The sequence below is a fragment of the Pelodiscus sinensis genome, chromosome 12 (genome assembly GCF_052426305.1).
Source record: "Pelodiscus sinensis isolate ZL-2025 chromosome 12, ASM5242630v1, whole genome shotgun sequence".
Lineage (NCBI taxonomy): Eukaryota > Metazoa > Chordata > Testudines > Trionychidae > Pelodiscus > Pelodiscus sinensis.
In genome coordinates, this window is record NC_143063.1 from 31,285,543 (window position 1) to 31,307,663 (window position 22,121).

Sequence of the window (22,121 nt, forward strand, 5' to 3'; positions counted from 1 at the left end):
AGGTCAGAAGGGACTATTATGATCATCTAGTCTGACCCCCTGCACAGTGCAGGCCACAGAATCTCGCCCACCCCTCTTAGAATAATCCTCTCACCTATGTCTCAGATATTGAAGCCTTCAAATACTTTGAAGGCCCCAACATGCAGAGAGTCCTTCAGCTGTGATCTGTGCCCAATGCTACAGAGGAAGGCGAAAAACCTCCAGGGCCTCTGCCAATCTACCCTGGAGGAAAATTCCTTCCTGACCCCAAATATGGCGATCAGCTAAACCCTGAGCATGTGGGCAAGACTCACCAGCCAGACACCCAGAAAGTTCTCTATAATGAATGGTCAATTAGTTACCAAGATCATGTTATTTCATCCAACCATCCCCTTATCATAGAATCATAGAACTGGAAGAGACCTCAGAAGGTTGTCAAGTCCAGCCCTCCGCTCTAGGCAGGACCAATCCCATCTAAATCAACCCGGCCAGGGCTTTGTCAAGCCGAGACTTAAACACCTCTAGGGATGGAGACTCCACTACTTCCCTAGGTAACCCATTCCAATGCTTCACTACCCTCCTAGTAAAATAGTTTTTCCTAATATCCAATCTGGACCTCTCCCACCACAACTTGAGACCATTGCTCCTTGTTCTGCCATCTGTCACTACTGAGAACAGCCTCTCTCCATCCTCTTTGGAACCTCCCTTCAGGAAGTTGAAGGCTGCTATCAAGTCCCCCCTCACTCTTCGCTTCTGCAGACTAAACAGACCCAAGTCCCTCAGCCTCTCCTCATAAGTCACATGCTCCAGACCCCTAATCATTTTGGTTGCCCTCCGCTGGACCCTCTCCACCAATGCATCCACATCCTTTTTGTAGTGGGGGGCCCAGAACTGGACACAGTACTCCAGATGTGGCCTCACCAAAGCCGAATAAAGGGGAATAATGACATCTCTGGATCTGCTGGCAATGCTCCTCTTAATGCATCCTATTAGCTGTGAGTGGGGGCAATACCCTGGCTCATGGTGGCACATGCATTAGTGCACGTAAGAAGCATATGTGCATTCATGACTTAAACCCAGACCCTGTAAAGCAGCACGTACGTCACAGGCAACTTCACTGACTCCTTTTTTGAGTCACTGAGACTGGATCTTGTTTAAAATTTTGCCTTGAATTGTTTCCAGGTCCAGGTGTGCTTAGAACATCAGATGTGACGCAGGCTGTATCAGAGAGGAGCGGCAGGCAAGTCATTACCTGACCTGCCAGACGTGAACTAACACATACGCACTCCTTGGGAAAGAGCATATAATGTACTTAAAAGAGGTTTGCTGCAAGTCTTGTTAACTGCCAGCTAAGTGAGAGGAGGAGGTAGAATGGGCCAAGCTTTTAGGGAAAGGATTATTCTGTAACATGCAAAATACTGGGAAGTAGATGAGAATAAAGAGTGTGTGTAATCTGGGCATGCTATCACAGGCTCCTCTTTAGAAACATTTCAAGTATGAGAGGTGCCAGGGAGGCTGTGGAATCTCCATCACTGGGGATATTTAAGAGCAGGTTGGACAGAAATCTATCAAGGATGATATAGGCAGTGCTTGGTCCTGCCATGAGGGCAGGTGACTGGACTTGATGATCTGTCGAGGTCCCTTCCAGTTCTAATATTTTATGATTCTATGATCTCACTGAAGCAGTATGGGCAAGATTGTGGCTTATACCTTCATCCCTGATGTGCACTGAAAGTAGATTAGAAATGTAGTATGTCACATTCCCCTTTGGGCATGGCGGATACAGACACAATAGCTTACAGGATACAGGCACAATGGCTTATAGGATACACATCATGTGGCCAGAACAATAGTCTGGAAATATGGAATGTGCACTAGAAAGTCTGTGTGTAGAGGGGAGAATTGTCAGGCCCTTGACTATAACCTTGATCTGACTAGTCACTGCCCCTTGGAAGAGAGAGTGCTGCTGATTCTGGGCCATTTTCACGTCACTATCAGCAGAGTATAAATTAATGTCAGACACAGACAGGAGAATAACAAGGTATATGGGTGAACAGATCTTCTCTTCATGTACAATGTCTTTCTGTGCCAAAGTGCCACTTCCAGCTAAGATAAATAGGTAAGTAGGGAATTCCAAAGTATTCAACCATTTGGTCAAAGACAATTTAAAGAAATCTGAACTTTGGCTTTGCTCAGTTCAGTTCTACTGTTATTGGCTTGAGTTTGCTACCTATTTTCATGTTGCATAGTATGCTCCTGCAAAGTTTTTCCGTTAAAAGCATTTGTGGAAAAGAGCGTCTAGATCGGCATGGACGCTTTTGCTGTGCCAATCTAGATGCGGTTTTGCGCAAGAAAGCCCGATCGCCATTTTCGCCATCGGGGCTTTTTTGCACAAAACAGTTTTTAGCTGTCTACACTGACCCTCTTGCGCAAATACATTTGCGCAAGAGGGCTTTTTCCAGAACGGGAGCAGCATAGTATTTGCGCAAGAACACTGACAATCTTACAGTAGATCATCAGTGTTCTTGCACAAATTCAAGTGGCCAGTGTAGACAGCTGGCAAGTTTTTCCGCAAAAGCACCTGCTTTTGTGGAAAAACTTGCCAGTCTAGACGAAGCCCAACTGCTTTCAAAGAGTTACAGCTGCAATGTACTGAACATCCCCAATTCCCATGGATTTCCATGGAGTTTGGGGAACCAAGGACTTCTTGGAAGGTAGCCTGAAGAATTATCCGGCATGTAACAGCTGGCTGGGAGACCTAAAACAAATTACTTGTGTGTGCTTAACTTTGGAAAAGAAGGCCCTTGTTAAGTAAACAGCACATGTTAGTGGGCTTATTGAAAATATGTCAAGTCCCAGAACTCCTCGCTTCGCATGGTTTGAGAAGACATTTTTCCTACAGTTAATTTGCATCATCACAGCTCTGTGTAGCAGGCTGAAACTGATACAAAGTCTGTGATATCCATCACATAAACAGTAATCATAATCCATCCTGAAAATCAATTTCATGTTCAGCCCCTATTAGTGCTGCTTGTCCCTGTCTTCCTCACAAGGTTGAATAGGTTTGGTTCTGGATTTCTGGTTTCCATTCACTGGAGACAATCCCAAAGTTTGGTGGGGTTTGTAACCAGCGTTTTGCTTCAGATCCATCTCTAATACGCAGTTCCTCAGCTCTGCCTCTAACATGGTAGCCAGCTGTGTGAAGCACTTTCATCTGTGTCAATGTTACATGGCTGAAGCCACGTGCTCTTTGAACAGGGTAAATGTTACCATCAATTTCACTCCCCTACTTGGAGCCTGGGTATCTTTTAACAGCTCACATCAGATTTAGCAAAGCGCACTTCTTGAATGAATGGAGAGTTGAGAGATTCTAAAAATAAACAGTCCATTCTCAGTTCTCTAGTCGGGGCTTTGAATTAAATCAGCTAGACAGCAACATTAGTTAATACCTCTGAAGTACCCTTGATATATAAAGTGGTCTGGTGCATAGTTGCTATACTAGAATGATTACAACCAGGGGCAGATGACTGTTTTGCGGGGCCCCCCCTTTGCCACGGCGCATGCGCCGTGACGCCTTGCGCATGCGCAGTGGCACCATGGCACATGCGCGGGGCTTTTTTAAGTGTGGGGCCCGAGGCGGCCGCCCCGTTCGCCCTGCCCTATATCCGACCCTGATTACAACCATTGGAACTGAATAAGAATTGTATTATTGCTGAGCTGAGTTTAATTTTGCATTAGATAAGCAGTTCATTCTAGGTTGAAGGAAGGCTCTTGAATAGCCAACGTGTTTATTTCTTACTGGGTCTGAACAGATCTTTGAACAATGTCCATACGTGCGCATGCGCATGCGCAAGCGCACGCACACACACATACACACACACACTTCATACCTGTGCTGGTAGAATTGGCTGGTTACAGGAAGCACATTTTGGTGCAAAAACACTAAGATTCAAGAAGAGAAAATTTTCAAATTAGATTTAAAAAACTTAGAACCTTGAAAGCATTTCAACCAGAGCTTCTTTTTTAGAGATGGGCTTTAACTGCAATATATGGTTTAGATCAGGAATTCAAACTCTGCTAAAATTTGGATCAGGGAAAGAGACTCATTCAAGCCTCTCTCTAAATCTTGCATCTCTTTCTATGTCAGATCTCTCTAACATCCACATATATTTCAACAAATACCTTCCCCCTTCTGCATTGACTACTGTATCCAATGCTTTTATTAATAACTTCCATGCACATTTCCTGCATGAACCTGTACAGAGAAGTGTTTCTTGACTTGGGGCTTATGATCAGCAGTATCAGGGTAGCACTACCATCCTGCCCTCTTGATACTGTTAAATGAGAGGGGAATGGGTACCAGGTAATGGGGGAAAGTTCCAGGAGGCTTTCAGTATGGAAAAGGAGAGAGAGAGGGACTACATAGTGAAGATGACTCTAGGACAGGGGCTTGAACAGCTTTCCTATATGGTTACAGCCCTAACACCTGTGCACAGAAACAGTGGTAGGGACTTCAAGACTACAATTGGTTTTTGGAGTTTTTGGGGATGAGGATGAGGAAATCCGCTGACACTCAGCTGCTCAAACATTCTCATCTACTGCTGTGCTCTAATGCAGTTGTGCTAATATTCACTCCACTCCTGGGCTTGGCTGGATTGGAGAGGATCTGGAGTCCTGCCGACTTCAGTATGATTCCTCTTGGGCACAGGGCTTTGCATATGCAGATCCCATTGCATGATGTGGCCCATGGGTTGTGGGATAGCGGTGACAGCCCCTAAGAGTTGTCATCTGGATGACAAACAATTCTAACCCCAACTGGAATATTACAAACCATTTTACCCCATTATTCCCCATGATTAATAGTGCTAGGCTCTGCCAGGAACAGAGGATTTACCTGTGTGCAAACACAGAGCCCTACGAGTTCATGAGCAACCTCAACAGCCCCTCAGGAGAGGATTCATGTGTAAAGCCTGATTCTTCATTACTGCTCTGGCAGCACAGAGTGACCTTTCAGTAGATGTAAGTGTAAGTGACTCTTTATGCTGTCAGAGGGGTGTAAATGGGCCTTAGGATGAACAGGAGTAAGACTCCATTCCTGATTTGTAAAGGTATTTAGGCACCTAACACCCACTGAAATCCGTGTCTATTGCAAAGATGATTCAATATGAACAACTTTTCAAAAGCAGTCAATGGATCTGGGTTCTTACGTGTGATAGTCTTTGACACAGTAAATATTGTTCTCCACGTCCACAGTGAAGGGCACTCCATCCAAACATTCGTTACATACCACGCAGCGGAAGCAGCCAGGATGGTACGACTTTCCAAGAGCCTGTAAGATCTTAAGAAGAGCCAGACAACAAAATGAACCAGTGTTTGTTTTTCAGAGAACATTCACTGTGCAGCCGCATTTCTAAGTTTTAATCACGGCATGCACCTCAGGAAGAAATACCGACTTTGTGGCTTCACCAGCAAAGGGCCTGTTCCAAAGCCCATAGTCTAAATTTCAGTGGGTTTTGCACCAGTGCCTTGGTGGTGACAGGGGACTATAAAAACTGGGAGTACAATGGGCAAGTCAGTTCACCTTTTGCCAGGGGGAGGAATGACAACACATAAGGACGTACACCAAAATTCTTCACACACAACAGAAAGCAGAAATGTTTTCAAATGGAGACTGGAAGCCTTTCTGGAAGATATTTTAGCCAAATAAAAGTTACCGGGCTCAATACAGGACAGGGATGAAAAAGGTTAAGGGTGAGGCTTACTGGTTTCAGTTAACCGGAGCCACTCCCCACCTGCCACTGCTCCACCCCTCCACCACAGGGAGGCTGTGCTAAAGGCTTTGCATGGAAGCGCTAGGATTTTTAGTAGTTACATTTTTAACCCGATTTTTACATCCCTAATACAGGAGTGAAATTCAATGGCAGGTGCTATATAAGAAGCCAATCTCAACGGTTCCCTGTAGTCTTAAAATCCCTGATTCTTATGAAAAATGTCAAATTACAACCACATAATTTAAATAATCAAATCCTTCTCAGTTGTCCTAATCCATCAGAAACACAGCCCGCTATCGTCTACGTCACTGTCGGAAAGATAAGGGTTTCTTTTACAGGCTGATCAGTTCTATTTTAATATCAGTTTATATTCACTGACTATCAAAACGGTCACAGGCTTTTGTGACTCTGCTAGTCAGTGTTTCAGCAACTGGCTTCCAGCACAGTCCCCTCGATGGCCCCCTCCAAAAAATCCTTTTGCTGCTGGTGATCTGGCAAATGAAATCATTCCAATGCAGCGTTTGGAACTTCAATGAGGCTGTGCCAGGCATATAGGGTAATGCTGGGAAATCATTTGGTCTCCCACACATAGTACTGTTAGGCAGTTCATACTGGGTTACATTAGTACACATTTTTTGAAGGTGACTGTAATAGCAATTTCAAATAGTATCTGCCAGTAGATTTCCCCCTAGCTCAGTGTGGAGAAGCTAACCAGTTAAAGATATCCCTCCTCACTGAGGTCCTAAAACCCTATGGGTATTTTTAAGAGTAAAGTTCAAATCAACAATCAAATCAATGAAGCTCAGTGCCTAGGAAAAAGGATGTACAGTCCAACTGAGTTTTTTAAAGAACACCCTAGTGTTATCTAGCTGGTGACTGGGTATCAAGTTTAATTTGATCTATAGGTCTGTTATTACTCAGAAACGATTCATTCTCTCTCTGTGTTCCTGTGTTTTATCTCACATGTGTCACCTTGGTATCTGGCTACACAGCTAATAGACCAATTATATTGGTCTGACTCTGCAGAGATTGAGGGCACAGAACTACCACAGAGTCAACTGCAATTCCAGCTATTGAGCAGCTTTAGGTGAGTGCCCAAATCTGTGGAGGTGTCACCAATCTTATTTTCAATATATATTTTCAATATATATTTATATATATTTTTATATATATATATATATTACTCTGTGCAGTGATAAGCAGGATGCCCACTACTTCACAGACACATTACTGGGAGGGCTTGAAGGTATTAGTGGAATAAAACTACTAAACTTCTGGAGCTCACAGCAATATTTCCTTTTGTTGTAGCATGCTTGCTGATGGGAGAAGGCAGGTGATCACAAGCTAAGCTTCCAATGACAGAGCTCCATCAGTTACATGCTATGGATTCTTGCCTGGAATTCTGCAATCAGAAGGACCCTTCTCCTCCTTCACAGCTCTAGAAATCTGCCCTTTCAGTTAAATAAGAGGCCACACAGAATGCCACCACTCTCGTTCCCTCTTACTGCCTCACAGCTAGAGTTGGACCCCTTGTTTCTCCTTGTTCTAAGGATGTTAAATATCGATTAATTTACTAGTCGAGTTATTGATGGAATTTCGATGGGCACTTCCGCATTCCTCTTTTGAAATGTACAAGAGCCCCAGTGGGGGCTCTTGTGCATTTCAAAGTCGGGGCTCTACCCACTTTCAAATGCACAAGAGCCCAAGGGATTTCCCGCTGGCCCCGGTCTGCATGCGGCTTGCTAGTGCCAGCTTTGAAATGTACACGGGTCCTCAGCGGGGGCTCTTGTGCATTTCAAAGCAGCAGCACCCGCATGCAACCCGGGCTCAGCGGGGCACTGATAGTCCCCTGCTGAACCCAGGCTTCATGTGACGCTGCCACTTTGAAATACTGCACAGAGCTGGGGTCAGCTCAGGACTCCCCAGCTGATCCTGGGTTCCGCGCAGCATTTCCACAAAACCCGGGATCAGCTGGTGTTTCAAAGCGGCAGTGCCGCACGGTGCCCTTACTGGGCATCATGCAGTGCTGCTGCTTTGAAGTACCCCGTACTCCCTACCCTTTGCTGCCTCTATTAGATAAAGGCAGCAAAGGGATGGGGGAGCAACTAGTCCTTAACATCCTTACCTTGTTCTTTGCCTTGCTAAGCAACCAGTGTGTTCTTTCTTGTGTCTACAGATGCAGCTATTATTTTTTTCTTCTTTTCTGCAGTATGTTTGTGTTCTACACAGACAAGTTTTCTTTTGGACTTGTTCCCCCACTGAAGAGATCGCCCCAGCTGGGAGTTTTAAAAACTGTGTTTCATGTCCATGACCCTTCGAGCGATGAGCACCAACAGTGCTTTTACTGCCTGGGAGAAACCCTTGTTGTCTCTTTCCTACCCCTACTGGGGGAAGCCAGGGAACTGTCTCCGTAAATTCCAGAAGGAAGAGACCATGTGCCCAAATGCACCAATTTGGTTCCACCAAATGGGGCTGCTGGAACCACCAGAGTGGTGTCCATTGCTTTCAGTGAGCATTTCTCTGACTTCTTTCTGGGCGTTGGCTCTGCCAGTACTGCCACAATGTGACCAGCCCCACTATGAGTATAAGAAGCAGAGACATGAGTACGAATACACTGTCTTCAATATGGACACACTCTACTTACTCCTCCACCCAAATTCATACCCAAGGCAGAGTTCATGTTCCACCTCAACCACAGCACCCACCTCACAGTCTTTTATCCCAAACCCTGCAACTCCAACAGAGCCACAACACTGAACTCTCTCGATGTCTGCCATCCACTGGCCGCACACGGGGACTCCATGCGTCACCCAGACTCCTCACCGCCTCTGCCAAATGCTGCAAGGGCCAAGCCCTCTCCTCACAGCACATCTCCAAATAGATCCCCTGTTGCATTTACGATTTCTATGTTCTCTCCATCATAATTCCATCTCCTGGAGTCACGGTTCTCGCAGATGAGCACAACCTGCCATTCTGGCCAGCCTTGTGGATGTGCCCAAGGCAGGACATTTGCCAAGAAGCTGTGTGGTCCTCTGTCCACACCGTCACCACTCTCTATGCCACGGACGGGCAAAATATGGACCATGGGCTAGATCCAGCTCCCTTAGGATAGATGCTGGGGCCATATGCTTCTAGGACAGTGGTCAGCAACCCGTCAATTGCGATCGACTGGTTGATCGCGAGGCCTCGACCAGTCGATCATGAGGCGTTCGGGCACACCCACCCCCCATTTTCCCCCCACCCCCGAAAAGCCCCACTACCTACCTCTAGTGTAGTGCTGGCTTCCCGTGGGGTGAACGGAAGTTCTGTCTGAAGCCCGCGTCACTTCCGGGGGTTCCGGAAGTGCGCGGACTGCTCTCTTCCCACAGCTCTGTTGAGTGCTGGGGGGGGGGGGGGGGGGGCGTAGGCCCTGGAGGAGGAGTGCGGCAGCTTCCCTGCGCTGCCGGCGCTGGAGGGGTGAGTCGAGTGCAGGGGTTTTCCTGCGCTGCGGGAGCAGGGATTGGCCCCGGGGTTTGGCTGTGCTCTGGGAGGGGAGGGGTTTGGCCAGGCCGCGGGAGGGGGGTTTGGCCCCAGGGCAGGCGTTTGTGGGGCTTGGCCGTGCTGTGGGAGGGGATGTGGGGCGTTGGCTTGGCTGGGCCGTGCCGCGGGAGGGGTTTGGCCCCGGCGCAGGTGCCCACGGGGGTTGGCCGCGCTGCCGGAGGGGAGTTGAGCGGGGGGTGGTTGGCCGTGCCGTGCCGCAGGAGAGGGGTTTGGTCCTCGGGGCAGGCGCCCACGGAAGTTTGGCCCTGCCGTGGGGAGGGGGGGGATTGGCCCCGGGGCAGGCACACGCGGGGTTTCCCTGTACTGCGGGGTGGGGGGGGGGGAGAGTCGGGCCCGGAGGAGGCACGTGCTGGCTTCCCTCGGGCGGGGGGGAGAAGAATCCTGGGAGGAGGCAGATGCAGGGGACTCTCTGCTGCCACTGGCACCCCGCCCCCTGTCCGCACTCCCCGCTCCCTAGACCCCACTCCCCTGTCCCCATTCCTGTCCCCACTCCCTGAACTCTGTCCCCACTGGCACCCTGTCCCCAGCTGCGGAACACTGTCCTCTGCCCTCCCAGCACCCTGTTCCCTCTCCCCTGCCCCCAGCCACAGAACTCTGTCCCCACAAAATGTATAATTATAAATGCTTCATTTTAGATTTAAATAGCATGAATAAAAACCAGATCATTTATTTAATAACTATAAACACGTGATTTTAATTTTATATATCACATAATTTAAAAATAAACTGTTTATCAGAGTGTGTAAGTAAGGGCTGGGGATAGCAAGTGATGGACAGGAGGAGAATAGAGAGGGTGGGGCTTCAAGGAAGGGCGGGGCGGTAGATCTTTGCCTGTTCTGAAATTTAAAAAGTGATCTTGGGTGTAAAAAGGTTGGAGACCACTGTTCTAGGAGCTGCATGCCATGGGGAGCGGGGGGGAAAGAGCTTTTGAGTGCTGCCCCCACCGCCAACACAATCGTAGCAGCTCCCAAAATGGCCAATGGGAGCTACGAGAAGTGTGCTGCGGGTGAGGACAGCATGTAAAGTGTTCTCCCTCCCCCCTCGATGCCTGGCACAAAGAGGCCAAGGCCCCAGCAGCCAGCTGTTTTGACTGACCTAGGGCTGTGTCAGGCAGGGAGCCTGCCTGAGGGCCCCTCTTGGCTGCTGACCAGGAGCTGCCTCGGTAAGCGCTTCCTGACCAAAGCCTGTCTCTGGCACCCCACCCCTTCCCACTCCCCAATTCCCTGTCCCAGGTCATAACCCAAACCCTCTGCAGCCCCTTCTGTACCTCTCCCCCACGTCAGAACAATCTTCTGCACCCATACGCCATCCCGGACCCTGCACCTCAATCCCCTGCTTCAGGTCACAACCCCTTTCTTCACCCAAACTCCTTCTCAGACCCCACATCCTCACCCATACCCTGAGCTTCCTTCTGCACCCAACCTCCATCACAGACCCTGAACCTCCGCCATAGGAAAGTGCGGCCTTTGACCATGTACCAAAATCTTGAAGTAGCCACATCAAAAATTATTGCCCACTCCCTGCCCTATGCCATGGCTCTGGCAGCAACGGCTGAGGTGGCCATTGGCTGCGTCTTCTTGCAGTCTGTAACGTCCTGTGAGTCCTCGCGCCCATCTCCATGCTGATCACTGCCTGATGTTTGGAATCCAGAGAGAGATCAGCTGGAAGGTCTTTGAGATGTGCAGTCCCTATTTGGATTCCAATACCTGCCCTCCATCTTTCTGCTGCAGACTATACGGTTTAGCTGTAAGAGAGCTCTGGAGTGGTGTCAACCCACACAATTTCTTATAGCCTCAACTGGGCCCACCATGACAATGTATGTGCAAGTCAATGGACACTGCTACAGAACTGGTACAGCTCCAGCATGTGGTGTGCATGTGCAGTCATGTGTGGAATCAAAATAGGGGCTACCCATCTCAAAGAACCTCCAGCTATAGGTAAGTAACCTCTTACCCCTATTTTACAGATGGGAACATCGAGGCACAGAAAGGTAAAATGAGGTGCACACGGTCATAATGGAAGGGAAGGGAATAGAGCTCAAGACTTTGCATTCCCAGTTCCTCCAGCTGTGACCACTGGACCATGCTTCCTCTCCTATGACAGGGTTCCTGCTATTTCCCCTGGCTATCCAAGAAACAGCATATCTGTGTTTTCTTTTATCACTTCTCTTCCTTCCCCTCCCCCCGAAAAGATTTTATATGTTGTGGCATATTAAATGTACCAAAGATTTTTCACTGCTAGCTGATTATATCCCTTCTTCCTTGTTTAGTGGAACACTCAGTAACATCAGTCATAGCTCCACAAGTTCAGATAGAGGAGAAGGTCCTCTCTATGCATTTAAGTGTGAATGGCAAAACCATGTGAATTTATTTTCATTTTAATAGTGATGCTCCCTTGATTAAAATGTCCTTGACAATAGTGGAGACACAGGAATAATCTGATGAGGTCAAAAGCAAACAGCACATTACAATGCACTCTCTGAAAAGTATCAATATAAATATATTCCACAGTTAAGGAATTAATGCTTACCATTTCCATTATGAGGTGTCCACAAACAAAGCACTTGTCCGCTGTTTGTTGAAAGCCTGAATACTATTGAAATGACAGAAGAAAAAGGACTATTAGTAACTAATAATCTGTTCCTTTCTTTCTGAAACTACACCTGTTGCATGAATGCTGTATTGTTTTTTTCCATCTGACCTGGGATGAAACAAACCAAGCTGCGCTGAATCAGCTGAAATATTTTTTTGATGGACTACTTTGAAATACCCATACTGTACTATACTGAAATTCATATTGTACTTTGAACATTTTCAGGTGCTTACACAGCTAGAGTTAGTTTTGCTATCTGATTCAGGAATGTAGTTCCCATTAAAGATAACGGGGACTGTGGACACAGTTACTCTCTTCAAACCTTGATTTGAATTCCATTCTGGTTTTGGAAAGATGAAATTTATTGACAAAAAGATAAAAATTGGGTAAAGATATAAAAGTGAAATCTTGACTTCATTCAATTCAATGGCAAAACTGAGCCTGACATCTGACCTATTTGATACACTACAGGATAGAGTCTGCCTGAAGGACCCCAATCATGTAATTTTTAAACCTGATATTTGCAGTAGCTGAACTTTATCCTCACCCTTTTCAGTCCAATATAAACAAATTGCTACATGCACATTCTTGCCTATCCCGGGGAATGGTTGGTTGCCCAGTTGTTTACATTTGGTTGCACAGTAAATTGAACATTTGATTATTTGAAGATTTTGGGGGATAGAGCAAAGTTCATTTAAAAACTGCTGCGTTTCTGGAGCTAGACTTGGAACATGAGGACTAGGATAGGATGTCAAAATGTAGATCATGTTCCACAGCTCTATTGGCTTGGAGAATATGGTACATTTTTACAGCCAAGGATCTTTTGACAGAAAGGGCCTGATCCAACTGCCAGCATGTTAATGGGGGATATTTCTTTTATTTCAATGGATTAGACTCTAAACTAGCATGACATGCGGTTTTATTTCTCCAGATAAATAGTAAATTGGGGCCATTCATTGTAAGCAATTATTAACTGATATATTTCATATGCCACAATGGGCAAATAAATTATTAAACCAGTAACATGCTATTTCAGTTCTCACAGCCTTCTCTTTGTCTCCTTTAATATTTCTTATGTATGGGACAATACAGCACATGTAATGTTAAAATGCAAAAATAAAAAAGTATGTGGATTACAAGTTTTAAGTTTTAACAAACAAAATCTGAGATGGTCCACATACACAACTATGCACAGAATGTTACTCACATATTTCTGCAAACTGTTTTGCTGCACTATGTTATGGAATTAGTATGAAAACATCTACCTAGAGAAATGGTTGAGATCCGTTCCCCACCCTACTGTCTATAGCTTTAAGACCAAAGTGTTTGCTTTCTTATTCTTATTCCATCAGACAAAGACACCGCTACTACCCAGGGATTCAATCTGGTTCCACTGTATCTGAATGACCATCTGGCTAGACGGTTTCCTAAGGTTGCGACCTCAGGGGTTGCTGGAAACAGGTGGGGAGGTCCTAGCAGAGCAGACAGCAGAAGATTAACAATAGTATAAACCCAGTTAATTCCAAAATCCTGTCAGAATGAATTTAACAGTACCATCTGGCTGTCATTTGATAAGGAATGCAAAGGAGCATTTACCCAGTTATTGATTAACAGGGACCATATTCTCAAAGAACTGAATGGCTTGTGGTCAGGTTAATGTCATTTATTGCTGTCTGCATTGCTATAAATTACATTATTTGTCAGAAGGAAGGGTTTTGTTGACACACAATCTCTCTTTATATCACTAAACCTATTAAGCTAAAACCATAATTCGTTTCTAATGGCGGAATTGTATTTGTAACAGTGCAAAAAGAGAATGATTACCCAATTAAAGAAAATGCTTCAAAATGGCACAAAGTCCAATTATGCTGACAAACTATGTTATGAGTTGAGTGAAATGACCCTCTTTACTATTATAGTGTGCTTTTTTCTGATCATAGTATTGATCCCGAAAAGCCTGAAACCTTTTGGTTCAATGAGAGATAGGAACTGAATTTGTCTCTCCTGGTGGGTTAAATCTATATAGGATGGTGCAGAATGATAGCCTCAGAGCTCAGCAGCATTTTTTTTAATAGTAAAGTGGCACAGTGGAAGCCGCTATAATTAAATCTGTATTATCCTTTGACAATAAATGGCTTTTACCAGGTATTCATAACTCAACCGTTGAACTCTGCCCTGCAGTACACGTTTCCACTCTAAAATATGGAGGGCTCAAACATCACTTCTAGTTTTTGAATTCTAGAAACACAGAGCACAAAATAAACAATACTCTGAAACAGCAATACTTGTCACTTTGCACCTTTTCTCTACAAAAGAGCGTTACTTAATACTAAACTGCATAATCTTCTTGTCAAGCAATATTCATCCTCACACTGCAGATGGAGAAACCGAAGCAGAAAAACTGTGACTTGCCCAAGGCCGAAGGGGAAAAGTGGTCTTTCACTTAAGGCATAATTCTAGGGCTCAGAACTAGGTTCAGCTCCTACACCAATGCCTGATATGTTCTTTGAAACGTTTTCGTTCTCACTGGGTGGGATTTTCAAAAGAGGTCTTGGGTGAGCTAGCTCTGCTCCTAAGGAAGTCAGGGCTTCCATACAATTGGATACAATTAAGTAACACCTGAGTGCTTTTGAAAATCTAATCCTCTGTTTTAGTTCTTCCATCTATAAAATGGAGATAACATTTCCTTGAGTGAACGTTGGGTGGCTAAATGTCCGTAAGGCACTCAGATGTCTGAGATAGCTACAGGTGGGATTAGAGCGCCAAGAGTTCCTAGCTCTTAGTCCTAGGCTCAGGCTATATGCCTGTGCCTTCATTTCAGATAACACTGGAATCAGTGCTTTCTGTAAGATGGAGCTCAATTTAACTTTTTATGTACTAAGTGTCGGGGGTGGGGGGGTCAACAGACTTGTCAGGCCCCTGGGCAAGTTGGGGGGGGGCCGGGTGATGCTGTACCCCCAGGAATGGGGTGGCCTCGGGTGGGACTGGGGCAGCCAGGCCTTAGCACTGCCCTGAGCATGCTTCACCTCAACCACCCCTCACTCCACCGGTAGCCTTCAGTGCCACCCTGAGCCACTGTGTGGTGCCTCAGGCCCTTTTGAATTGCCAGGCCCTGGGTAGGGTTCCCTCCAAGGTGCACGTCTGCATGGCCGTGAACAAGAAATTGTAAAGCCGCTCACCTCCTTCCCAGAGCTGCGCAGCAGCACTCGCCTGCCTGCTGGACCCAGAAGGTGAGTGGAATGGCTGCTCTGGCAGATGGGGACAGGGAAGGGGCAGCAGACACAGCCACGTGTTAGGCAGCTGCTCGTGTGACCAAGGCTGCGTGGAGAGTGGCTGCTCTGCTCCAGTGGGCCAAGGCTGCTGGCTACTCCCGCGGCCGGGGCAGAGGCTGGGGCTGCCTGGGGAGTGGTTCCTCTGCCTGCTCCGGTGGCTGGGGCCGCATGGGGAGTGGCTGCTCTGCTCTAGCGGTGGGCGCTGGGTCCATGTGGGGAGTGGCTGCTCCCGTGGTAGGGAGCATTCCATTTAAATCTCTGCAGTTTTAATTGTACATATTGAGGGAGAAAAGTAGTAAATAAAGCCCTTCTTTAACCCCACATCATTTCATTGTTTCTGCCTTAACAAATACTTGTTTTTAAAAGCGGGAATGTTTTGTATTTATACATATTAAAGAACATTTAATTATATGTAAATTGAAGCATTTAAAAATCTGCTTCCCAGGCAGTTTGATACATATTTCACTGTTACTCTGACAACTGGCATTACTGTCCTGAGCAAACTACCCCAGTAATCTAAATCCTGAAACCTTTTCTTTAAAAAATGGGGGTCTGACATTGTGGCTACGTCTAGACTGCAGGCTTCTTTCAGAAGAAGCTTTTTTCGGAAGAGAGCGTCCGGAAAAAACTTCTTCTGAAAGAGAGCGTCCACACTGCAAAAGTGCATCAAAAAGCGATCTGCTTTTTTGAAAGAGAGCTTCCAGACTGAATGGACACTCTCTCGCATGTAAGCTGTGATTGATTACTATGGACAGAGTGGCCACGAGGGCCACCTGTGCTTTTTCCTTTTTCCTCTTCTTTCAAAAGAACTCCCCCTGCCCCGTCCCCACACACCCTTTTGTGAAAGAGCTCTTTCGCAAAAAGGCTTCTTCCTCGTAGAATGAGGATTACCAATGTTGGAAAAAAACCCTCTGTTCTTTCCATTTTCTTGCGGAAGAGCACTATTGCAGTGGGGATGTTCCTCAAGTTTTGTCAGAAAAACAGCCGTTTTCCCGACAAAACTCTGTAGTGTAGACACAGGGGTGGACTGGCCTGGCGGGATACCAGGAATTTCCCGGTGGGCTGTCGTGTCCACACGCTGTTGCCCCTCACTCTGAGCAGCTCCACATCCGCGCTGTGTGCGGCACGCAGAGCCTGACCCGCCGTCTGCGTTGCGTGCCGGATATGACGCAGGGGGCGGGGCTTGAGGGGCACGCAGGGGTGACGTCATGGGGAGGGCTGGTCTCAACCCATTTCCCGGGCCTATTTTGATTGCCAGTATGCTCCTGTGTAGACGTACCCTCTGTGCTGCGTCACCAGGAGGCTTGCAGCTGATGCAGAAGGTAGGTGTTCCCTGCTTCCTCTCATTGCATTTTCTTACTTAATATTTCCGTGCTTAGTTCAGTGTCTTGTAAGCAATTTATGCTTGTGTAGTAAAGCAAGCTGCCAGCACATGTCAACTTCTGAAAAGCCATCTCTAAAGGCATCTATCTGGTGTCTTATATCGTGTTCAATAATGTAGCACCTGTGACTGAAAAAAAAATTACTGACCCACTGATGAAGTCAATAGCAAAACTCTCATTAACTTTAGTGTGGTCTAGGTTTCATATCTGAGATGAAATGGCCTACAGATGGATGTGGCTTCAGGACTAGAGTAAATGTTTATTAAAAATGGCTATTTCTACGTTTCATTATTATTTTTCTTCCTGTATAGCTGGTGTTAATGGCAAGATTTTACATTTGTAGAGCGCTGCATCTCTCTTTAGATATTGAATCCTGCAGCAGCCACAGACTCCTGGCACCACTGCAAAGGAGGGAAGGAGCACCATGCCCCAGATGCCACCTGGCTGTGCCAGCGGGTGTCCATGCTATTGGCGCAGCATTATGCAGCCTTGTCAAGCAGCCTTGTGAAGGAGAAGGCTGGGCAAGGCACTCCCTGCACAAGGAGACACCCAGCATCCTGCCCCCTTTTTGATTTTTGCGGAAACCCTCACCCCCCAAAATAGCAGCAAAACTTGTTTAGCTTTTAAGAGCAGAGCTGGCATTGCCCTTTTAAGGTGGCCATCTTGAAGTGTGTCCGGGATCGCTCCATCCTCCCCTCACCCCAACCAGCCTGAGCTGCGCATGTTCCAGCAGACGCCCAAGCCAGGAAAAACAGAAAATACCGGACATTTCACATGATATTTTCTGAATTTTTTTACCAGACAGACCAGGCTCTTTCTCTGGGGAGGTTTTGACTTGGGGGCACTGGGTTGCCTCATGCCCCCCCTGGAATTTCTTTGCACCCCCCTACAGGGGGCGCCCTCCAGTTTGGAAACCTATGCCTTATGCCCTAGATCTATTGTGTGTTTCAGTGGCACAAAGGTACCCTAAAGGCAGTGATCTCACTTCCCTTCTTGGGTCTTACCCCAGTGTAGCTAGGAGAAGCCCTAGCTTGTTTAGAGCCAGTAAAATGGCTGTGTGGGACCTCCCTCCCCCCAAAGCTCACAGCATAAGGGCATTCTGGAGGAAAACTAGAGCAGTGCTGCACTGAGCTTATTGTTGGCTTCCTATGACTTCTATGGAACTGTGGGCAGTGCAGACTCAGAGAAGCCTTGAGGCTGCTCTAACATACAACAGTAGCTGGACTTGCTTCTGGCAAGGTAGAAAATACAGAAGGCACAAAGGGGGCTCAGGTACAGCTTTCACTCTTCCAGCATTCCTGCACTGATGCACTGTGGTCATGCCTTGGTTGATATCCTAATAGAAGTTGAGATGCTGTAGTTAAAACTGTTCTGCTGGATCTCATACTCTTGATATTACTAGCTAACCCTCCAACGTCCATTGGGTGCTTTGAATTCCAACAGTGATCACAGGAGTGGAAGGGAGCCCAAGAGGGTTAGGGTTGGTCCTGCTTTGGGCAGGGGGCTTGACTCGATGACTTCCTGAGTTCTCTTCCAGCCCTAGGATTCTATGATCACCTAGTCCAGCTGGGGGAGGGTCTGGGAGAGGGCTATAAACAGAGCAAGTTGGCTACTTAAAATTTTGCAATATTAATTTTCTTTTTATTTGACTTCATATTAAACACTTAAAACCATACACATTGTTAATTATCCCTCGTTTTATTATTCTTTTTCCATAACATTTTAAATAATATAATTTGTTAATAACTTGGGTGCCATGGTGGCACACATCTGAACCAGGGCACATGACCTCAATATTGGTGCATAAGACCAAAATCACTCTGCTCATGGATGGAAAATCTTAGCAGGAACACTGGGGCAAATTCTCCCCCCCCCCCCCCATCCCCCTCCGCTGATGAGCCTGCCAAGAGTTTATAATTCTGACAGTGCACATATTTGTCTATTTAAAAAATAAAAATCACTGAGCTGATTCTGTTTAGTTTTTCTGAACATGCCAGTGACCTTTTCTGTTGCTGTTTGTTAAGCAGATAAATAGAATTACATACTCATCTAGAACTAGAAACGTATTTGCTTGAGTCCATGTACAGTATGTACCCAAGATAAATGAGACACATTTTTGAACATTGAGTTGTTTTTTTAAACCAATACCATGTACTTTGTTCAAGTTGTTACACAAGCAGAGGAAAGCTCTAAAATTCAGTGGTCAAACCAAGCCATCCTCCTTTACTTCCACTCTTGTGACTCTAATGGCTGGCACCCCTTATCAAAATACAAAGAAATGGCTCTTGAAGATTTAAAAATTTACTGTTCTGAGATCTCAATTTTGTCCTCTTTCCTCCCATATTGAACTCTTTATTAAGATTAATCTCTTCAGATTCTGTTACTGTTTCTGATTTTATGTATAACAATCAATACCTTATTTCAGGATCTTGATAATCTCTCTCAGGTAGTTTTTAAATTATATTTGGACTCAAGAGTAAGAGGAAAAGCCGTGACTAGCTCAACTTTCTTTTGTTTGCTCTCTCCCAGACTTAGATTACTGAACAAGCAGAAGTCTCTAATGATTTTGCCCCAAAGCCTTTGTTTCAATGCAAGGGGAAAGAAGGTCACCAACTGCCCAGATTACTTATATCAATTTTGCTGCCTCCATCCCCATGATAATTGCAAGTTTTAAGTACTCTTCTGTCCAACATGCAATATATCCCAAAGATATGAATGTGTGTGGAGCATGTAATGAGCAATTGTGCATGGAGGATAATCCCACCATGTGCTGAGAGAAATGTCTCATTTCAGCAATCAATCCTTTAACCAGCCTCACCTAGCCATGCTAGATCTTTTAAACCTTGATGCTCCCATCAGAAATGTCAAGAGACAACACGCTCAGGAATAATATATCTTGCAAAGGCTTCAAGACCTAGTGCTTCTACCTTCAGCTAGACATGTATTAAGTCTCCTTAGCATGCCTAACCATGCCCCAAAAGTGGATGAGGCCACCACTACCATCCTCCTTGTGTGCTTGCGACAAAAATTGCTTTCTCCTGACAGATGCTTGCAGACCCATTTGCTTTCTCAATAGAGAAGTTTAAAAACTAGTAAAGGTAACTGGGAACAAATCAACCAGCTTTAAGATTTTGTGGGTGGCCTGTCCGTCGTAACGCTAGGAAATTGTTACTAAAAAACATTTGATACAGCATTACAAAAGTTGCTGAATTTGATCTACTCCGCCTAGATTTGAGATTCCTCCTCTTTTATGCTTAAAAGGCCTTTGAAAGGGTAGACCAAGAGTTTTTGCCAGGATGCTTCAGGCATTTAATTCTGAAAACTCATTTCTGAACTGGGTGCTATGCTAATAATGTTTTCCAACCCCAGGCCGTCTGTAATCCCTCACAGACTTTCTTCTCCCTGGTTTCTCATTAGTGGAGCATCTGTCTTCTCCCTCTTTTATTGTTTGCTCTCTGCATGGGACCCTTCATACATGGAATGCAACAATGCAAGAAATTCATGGAATCATGTTCAGAGAAGGAAACAATATAAAATTTTGCTTAATACAAACGGTCTTCATTTTTTTAAACTACACAATTAAATGAAGCTATTAAACTGCACTGAACAAAATGGGAACTTCCCAGGCTTTAAGGCTTTTGGAGTCTCCTGGTAGGGGTTAAACTGAGGCAGAATGGTCTGGAATAGTGTTCTGCATCTTCCCTGAAGTACTTTCATGTGTCCTGCTACCTTGGCCTGTCCTGCTGACAGGGTTTGGATCACATTGCTCCTACACTATTGCATCAGCCCCCCCCTTTCCTGCTTTTAGGCTGCTGCTTTATTCCTTGCTCTACCCAAAGCACAGGGGCAGGAAAGCAGCAGAGTATTAATCAGAGCACTGTGCACAGACCTGTGCTGAAAAGCATGACTCTCCCAGGAGAAGAATTTTGCCTTAGTGGTTAGGCATCTGCTGACCTCTGAAGATGGCTTAACTTGAGCAGCACAGCAATTTTGACCTCCATGTCCCAACACCCACCAACACTATTTTTTGTCTTATAAAGTGGAGCCAAATTATGACTGTTTTCTTAGTTCTACGTGGATAACATTCCGTTGGTGTCAGGGGAAGTTTGCCTTGAATAAGGAATGAGAAAAATTCAATGCAGGCCTAAGAATTTGACCCTTCAGTACTCGCTAAGGGTCAAGTAGTGCGGTTCTTACTCATGCTGGGCAGCCCCACACTCCAGATATAGTCCCATTTACTTCAGCTACCCATCATCTCACGACACATACTTTGTGTCAGGAGTTGTGTATGTCAGCACTCAGCCTTCCTAACACATTAGTGCATTTTTATTCAAAACATGGGTCAGGAAAGTATTCAGTTCAAATCGGGCGCCAGTGAATACAAACAATTATTTCAGAAGTGGGCAAGCCCCATTTTCTCACCAGCATTTTTTTCTGACTCAAACATAAAAAATGAGTGTGCTCTACTGACTGACAAGTGTTTGGCATGAGTAACATACAACTAAAAGAGATTTATTTCCCTATTAAGTGCACTTCAGTTACGCAAATGTGTTGGTTGGTGTAATATTAAGAACAAGAAAAGATAACCTGACCTTTTTATCTGAATCTTATCAAGAAAAGGGGCAGTGAAATGATGACTGGCATGCAGTCAACTTGATTTTGCAACTAGTTCTTTGGGACACCACTACTAGCCAATGTAAAACACAGTAAATTTACAAGAATCCTTCCATAATGACGGCTGAAATACGGAATTTCATGCGTCCCCTTTCCTGTCTCTTCTGCAGCTTGCCAGAGTGTGATTCTTGGGATGCATCTTTAAATGTTAACTTTTCTAACATCTGAGGCAAGCCATCAGCCTTGCATGAACTAACTAGATGGCATTTTGCCTTACTAACTAGATAGCATTTTGTTAAAAAATAAAAATGATCTAATGCTGAGTTACTCAGAAAATGCTGAGTTCCATCTAGGGAACTCCAGCCTTCCTCCACACATTTTCCTAGCTTATTTACAATATCATCTGAGTCAATATGGGTAGCCACCAATCCATTTCTAAACTCTGCAGATTTTGTTGGATTCAAATTTCTTCAGGCCTGCAACTTGGCAATATTCCACCAGTGGCCCCGTTCATCATTACTTTTTCCTGTCTTAATGCCAATATTTTTACATGAAGCTTGTTTGGGGGGTTTTATTTTCAGAAATGTATTCTCCAGGATTAATTCCCTAGGTAAAATCCTGGTCCTTCAGTAATCAGTGGGAGGTTTGCCACTGACTTCCACTGAGACAAGAATTAATCTGTTTTGTCATAAAGTGGTGTGGTATCATCATCACCTCATGTAAATGTCTCACATTATAATCAGAGATGAACCCCCATGACAACCAGGTCCACAAATGACAAAAATTTGCATTAAGATCCAAATCCAAAATTCACAAAGCAAATCAAAATTCCTGAAGTGTGCAGTTTAGGCCATCTCTAGCTTTGATGTGGTATACTAATGCAAGAAATCCTTACTATTAATTTCACCACTGTCAAATTTTCTTACAAAATAAAACAGGGACCCAACTGGCATTCTGTTAAAAAAAACTGG

The 22,121-nt window shown here is 45.4% G+C and overlaps 1 protein-coding gene across 1 annotated transcript in view; it reads right to left on the minus strand.

The window, feature by feature from the left end:
• WTIP (WT1 interacting protein) overlaps nucleotides 1-22,121 on the minus strand; it is a 142,561-nt gene that overhangs the window by 5,634 nt on the left and 114,806 nt on the right. Inside the window, exons 4-6 of the mRNA XM_006130558.5 lie at nucleotides 11,820-11,882; nucleotides 5,187-5,317; nucleotides 3,870-3,921 (exon numbers count right to left, since the gene is read on the minus strand). Of these exons, the coding sequence (XP_006130620.3) occupies nucleotides 3,870-3,921; nucleotides 5,187-5,317; nucleotides 11,820-11,882 (246 nt within the window). The remainder of the gene's footprint in view (nucleotides 1-3,869; nucleotides 3,922-5,186; nucleotides 5,318-11,819; nucleotides 11,883-22,121) is intronic.